The 5,667-nt window shown below is 40.4% G+C and overlaps 1 protein-coding gene across 1 annotated transcript in view; it reads right to left on the reverse strand.

Annotated features, from left to right (window-relative positions):
- The window catches only part of LOC109463859 (3-oxoacyl-[acyl-carrier-protein] reductase FabG-like), a 5,214-nt gene extending 435 nt beyond the window's left edge, over positions 1 to 4,779 (reverse strand). The window contains exons 1-8 of the mRNA XM_019760733.1: positions 4,638 to 4,779; positions 3,915 to 4,054; positions 3,668 to 3,760; positions 2,818 to 2,956; positions 2,610 to 2,650; positions 2,039 to 2,108; positions 1,764 to 1,800; positions 1,501 to 1,564 (exon numbers count right to left, since the gene is read on the reverse strand). Of these exons, the coding sequence (XP_019616292.1) occupies positions 1,501 to 1,564; positions 1,764 to 1,800; positions 2,039 to 2,108; positions 2,610 to 2,650; positions 2,818 to 2,956; positions 3,668 to 3,760; positions 3,915 to 4,054; positions 4,638 to 4,674 (621 nt within the window). The 5' untranslated portion in view covers positions 4,675 to 4,779. The remainder of the gene's footprint in view (positions 1 to 1,500; positions 1,565 to 1,763; positions 1,801 to 2,038; positions 2,109 to 2,609; positions 2,651 to 2,817; positions 2,957 to 3,667; positions 3,761 to 3,914; positions 4,055 to 4,637) is intronic.
- Positions 4,780 to 5,667: the final 888 nt, after the last annotated feature.

Below are 5,667 nucleotides of genomic sequence, written 5' to 3' on the forward strand. Positions count from 1 at the left end.
ATATAGATAGATATAGATAGACAGATAGACACACAGAGAGAGAGAGAGAGAGAGAGAGAGAGAGAGAGAGATTCAGTCTTTAAACTTTTGCACATGAGGTAAGGAAGCTTCTACGCTTTACAGAACTGACTGAAGCCGTGCGTACGTGCCAGTTTACTCCTTCCTCACTGACTAGGAATGATGTATACTTATTGTATTGTATACTTATTACTAGGAATGATGTGAGCTTATTGGAGTTGTATACATTGATTTCAGTGCTGCATTTGATCTGGTGGATCACAGTATTCTTCTCTTAAAACTGAAATCTTACGGTTTTCAACCAGATGTTCTGCCTTGGTTTGAAAGGTGTCTACAAGACAGAACTCAGGTGGTTTACATTAACGGTCATTTTTCCGAGCCACTTGGGCTTGCATGTGGAGTACCACAGGCCGGGCAGTTGTTTAGGCCCATTGTTATTCACCCTGTACACAAATGACCTTCCGTTAACTGTATCTAATAGTTCAGCTGAGATGTATGCTGATGATACGTCGCTTTACAAGGCTGCCAGGTCAGTCAGTGCTATTGTGGCAGCTTAGCAACCTGATCTGTTAAAAGTGTCTCGCTGGGTAAGTGCCAATCGCCTTGTCATGAATGTTATGAAGACAAAATGTATGTTATTTGGAACCGCACGAAGACTGGCTCTCTTGCCGGATACTTCCCTGAACCTTGTGATTGACTCAGAGAAGGTTGAGCAGGTAACTGATAAGGCAGTCCTCCTGGGTTTACATATGGATCCATCACTTACCTGGAATATTCACACAAAACATCTCACGGCAAGACTGTCTAAAAACCTTGCCTATGTTAGAAGATATGTATGTTATATGCCTGATGATGTGTGCAAGATGGTAATTCAAGCCGAAATGTCCGTTTGATACCCCAGTTGCAAAAATGCACTCAGATCTTGGTTTGTTGTGAGAAACAGACTAGATAGCAGGTTGTTGTCACAGCTGAGCCAAAGGAGATCTACAAATCTCTTATACCAGTTCACTCATCTCACAGATACTCTACCAGACAGTCAGTGTACAATTATTCATTAGCGAAACCAAAGAACAACAGTGGAAAGAAGATGTTTACCTACAGATGTGTAAAGCTAAGGAATGCACTACCAAATGAGGTTAAGGCTGTATCCGATGAGAGGCGGTTGAAGAGATTGATCGATCAATTGTATATGTATGCAGCTTAATGGTTTTAATTATGATGATAGTTGTTGTATTGAAATCTTTTAGTAATGGTAATATTAGTTTTATACTTAGCCGATAATTTGCTCGTTCAATGATTTTAGCTATAATTAGTACCTTGTCTGAAGTGTACGTAAATTTGTAGTCATATGTGTATGTTTGTACTGTGTGTGTAATGTGTAATGAGCCCTGGAAGATTAGCCCTAACCGGCTGAAGGGTATCGTAATAAACTGAAACTGAACTATACTTTGATTTTTAAGGAATCGCCACTCTGAGTTATACCTTGGCAACTTCTTCTTCAGTCCGTCCTGCGCGTCTGAAAAGCTCTGTCGGGATAACACCAGGACTGTGGATTGACAGAGATTAAAGATCTGTACCAATAATAAAGGCAATCATGACAGATGACAAATTCCTTAAAATAGTCTACAGACGATTATTTCTTTCACTTGAAGGAGCGAGTATAGAACACAAGAATAACTAAACAGTACGGCTACTTCAACATAGTCAAAAGATGTACATATTGAAAAAATAGCAAATTAACTTACTTGACAGAGTTGACCCTGATTTGCTTGGAAGCTAGTTCTGAAAAGGTAGCAATATCCGCAACTATAGATACATGCAACTTTTTTTTCTGATACTGTATTCAGAAATGTACTTGGTAACAAGTTTTCGGTTCTTTCTTTAAAACTTAAATCCATTTTCTCTCCCTATAACATCCCTTGTTTCAACCACAAAACTTCAATATTATAAAATATGATATAATATGATATAATATAACAATATTTGAAAAGAAATGAATATTGAATATTCATTCACTAACCAAGTGCAACACATCTTGTGAACTGGTCCAGTGCTGACTTGCTCATGCTGTATGCAAGATTTCCTTCAATCTTAAAGGGGAATAAACCAGTTCATGTGTTGAACTGTGCTTGTGCAGTGTGGTGCATTGTGGGTAAAATGTCAATGTTGAAGGTCCCTGATACATAGTTTTGGACATGCCTTAAAATCATGCATGTTCTACATGTATACACTACTGACTAAAACTGACCGGAGTTTGTTCAAATGTAAGTTAAGCCTTGACACATGTACAAAGCCAGAAGAGCTTCTCAACACTACTTCCCATCCATTAGTAACACTGGCTGGTCAGGAGAATGCTTGAACCCATCATATTTTAGCATAAGTTTGCTACTGTTTGCACCTATGAAGAACATGACTTTTGTATTATTAAGATGTCTAAATAACCGATGCAGACAAGTTTTAAAGGCTTGTAGTGTGCGACTCAGACATCCTTATTCGACCAACTCCCGACAACAAACGACCTTTCTTGAGACTTGGAACAATTGGTCATGACAAGGTAAATGTGAGTGACTAGGGCTTCTTGAAACACTTACCGCTCGTATCCCATACACACTGGACACATTCACAATGGCCCCTTTGTTGAAAAACACAGAAGGTAAGGCATTAGAGGTATGATATAAGTACAGGCCGGTGTCATGTACAACTTGCATTACGGCATGCAACTGAGACAAACAATTATGTTACATTACTCAAGACTTCATTAGACTCAAGGCCCATAACATTCTAAACGGAACTTGGCACCTTTAGTTTTGGTCAGATGTGGCACACACAACTGAGTCAAGGCCACCACACTGCGAACGTTAACGTTCATCAGTTTGTCATACTCCGCCATGTCTGTTGTCTCGATAGTAGCCGGCTGGCCTATCCCTGCATTGTTCACCTGTATGGATATTGACATGTAGATGATTGAATTTGGACACAAATAAACCTTCTCTCAAGCGGGACGGGGGGCGGTACCAACTTCCGACGAACATTGACCCAGTGCTGACGTTACAGCAGTCAATTCGGTCGAAAATTCCGGTGAGCAATTTTTCTTTAGTTGAAGAACAATTTAATTCCCATTGCAATGGATTTGGAATTGCATTTGCTGGAAAACACCAGCTCTATTTGTGTACCTGTAATATTCGATATTACAGGTACACAAATAGAGCTGATGTTTTTCTACGTTTAATGTAAAGCTCTGACCAGTCATATTTTCATGGCAAACATTTCAGTTGTCTGAATGATAAAAGTGCATCATATTACCTGTATTTTTTTCAACTTGTGGTGAAGGTCAGGCAATATAAATCGACAAGAAGGCAATATTGAGCAATATCAAAAAACAATACAAAAACAATAATTATAATTCAATACATGTATAGAAAAATCGTATAACCCTACCTATCCCTACTCACGTCTGTCAAAATGTGACATAACTAAAATGAATTCAAATGCATGAAAAGTGAAGCATAAAGATGCAGATATTTGATGGACATATGTAGCAATTCCCTGACTGCCCGAACTGCTAATCATGATAGCAATGCTCTCATTGGTTGAGCTGCTAATTGTGATGTATAGTTCTATTCAAAGACAACATTAGCTAGTTTCATACCAGCACATCAATTCTGCCCAACTTCTGGACAGTTTGTTCCACCAGGTTTTTCTGCACTTGTTCTTTGCAGATGTCTCCTGTCACAAGCAGGATCTGATGGAGGAAAGGAAAGGGAGATCTTTACCAACACAAAGGCGTTTAATGTTGAATACATTCCCAACTTTAGAAAGGTTCAGAGTAAAGCAGAATGAGTTTCAAAACGCCCTGTGTTGGTTTAATGTAAACAAACAAACAAAAAAAGAAGCACCTTGTCCTGCGGAGTCCCTGCCTCCACACAGGCCTTTGCTGTGGCCTGCAGGTTTTCCTGGTTTCTCCCAGTCAGAGCCAGGTGCGCTCCCAGCTGAGCAAATTCCACAGCTGTCCCCTTCCCGATACCAGAACTAGCACCTGATAAGTTCAAGCATCACAACTCAAACATTAGGTGTTCAGTTTACATTTAGGTTCAAACATAGTTCTACAGCCACAGGTGCGGCCATGTCGCCGACATGAATGGTAGCCGCTACAGATCTCCTGAAAATCCAGTCCTATAGCGGACCCACCCAATAACAATACATAATGCAACAAGTAAATAGCTGGCTGTTTCTCCTGGTACATCACGTTTATCGTAAAACCTGACGGGATCCTGTAGCGTACTTGTACTTGAATGAAGCAAGTTAAATATTAACTCCAAACACATATGTGTCACGGGCCACATTACCTCCTAGCCTGGGTACCAGACTGTTGCCACATAAAGATGGACTCTCTAATATAGATGGATTCTCGCAATTTTCTAACCGGCTCGAGAGGTAAATTAGACCCCCAGGTTCTAACTCAGGGCTTGTGGCTTACCCCAGCTAAAGGGAATATCAAGCCGGGGTCTGGTATACCTGCTAGCCACCTAACAGGTTTCGGGTCGGACAGTCGCCCTCATACAGCCGACCGACCACTGCACTGACTGGATTGCGGATTTTGCAATCTCCTGTTTACTTACCTGTGATTATGGCTACCTTCTCTCTCAAGTCAGGCATCTTTTGACTGAAGATGTTGACTCCGTCAAGATCCAAGGAGGCTAAAACAAATTCGCGTTGTCTCTTTTTTCTCTCGCTGCTAGACCGAGTTCAATTGCAAGACAGGACGGCATCAAACCGTCAAGAAACCTTTGTAACAAACATTGCGAATGGCAGCCGAGACGTTTCCAAAAATATTCTAGATGTATTTTTAACTATTTGTTTTTTAATTATTTGTTTGATAGATAGGTCAGGAAGTTAAAGTGGTTGTATCTCCGCGAAGATAATGCCTGTGCGAAAACAAAGTTCTAGTCACTTTACTTTGTTTACGTTTATTTGCGGTAGCTCACCTGACGTTCAACTGAAGTTCATTGACCTAACGTTCACGGTTGCCTGCCACTATGTTATTCTGACAACAGGCTTCTCTTGAAGATTACAGGCTACAGACGGGGGTTGCGGAGTAAAGTCGGAGAGCCCGTGTTTGAGAAAAACCACACATCAAGAACCGTTAAAGAACCCACAATAATGACTTACAACACCATAATGGCAATAGGAATACAACACAAATACTAATTAACAAGTAAAGTCAATTTTGAACGCCTTAGCCTAATAATGACACCTGTACTGTATTATGGGGGGGGGGGGTCTTTCAGTGGGCCGAAAGCTTGTTTATAGAAGGTGGAAACTAAAGGAGCCGTACGTTTTTGGAAAGCCAGATATAAACATTAAGGAAGGACTAGGCATGTTGAATTCGACTTATGGACGATATTTAATACTTCAGGTAAAAGGAAAGATCAAAAGCATATAAGAATGTTTGCGTTTAGCCGGGCTGACCTAACAACTACCGGTCAGCTTCGAACGAATTCCGAGACCTACCTTACTTGTAATGTGGTATTCTAAAATATTCTAATTTAATTGCCTTGACAAGAAGGCTATGAAATCGTTTTGGCACTGTTTGGCAGATTATGCACGATAAATTTTGAAGGCATGGTCCGAGGTTTACGATTTTTGGTA

The sequence above is a fragment of the Branchiostoma belcheri genome, unplaced genomic scaffold (genome assembly GCF_001625305.1).
Source record: "Branchiostoma belcheri isolate BF01 breed outbred unplaced genomic scaffold, Haploidv18h27 scaffold13, whole genome shotgun sequence".
Lineage (NCBI taxonomy): Eukaryota > Metazoa > Chordata > Leptocardii > Amphioxiformes > Branchiostomatidae > Branchiostoma > Branchiostoma belcheri.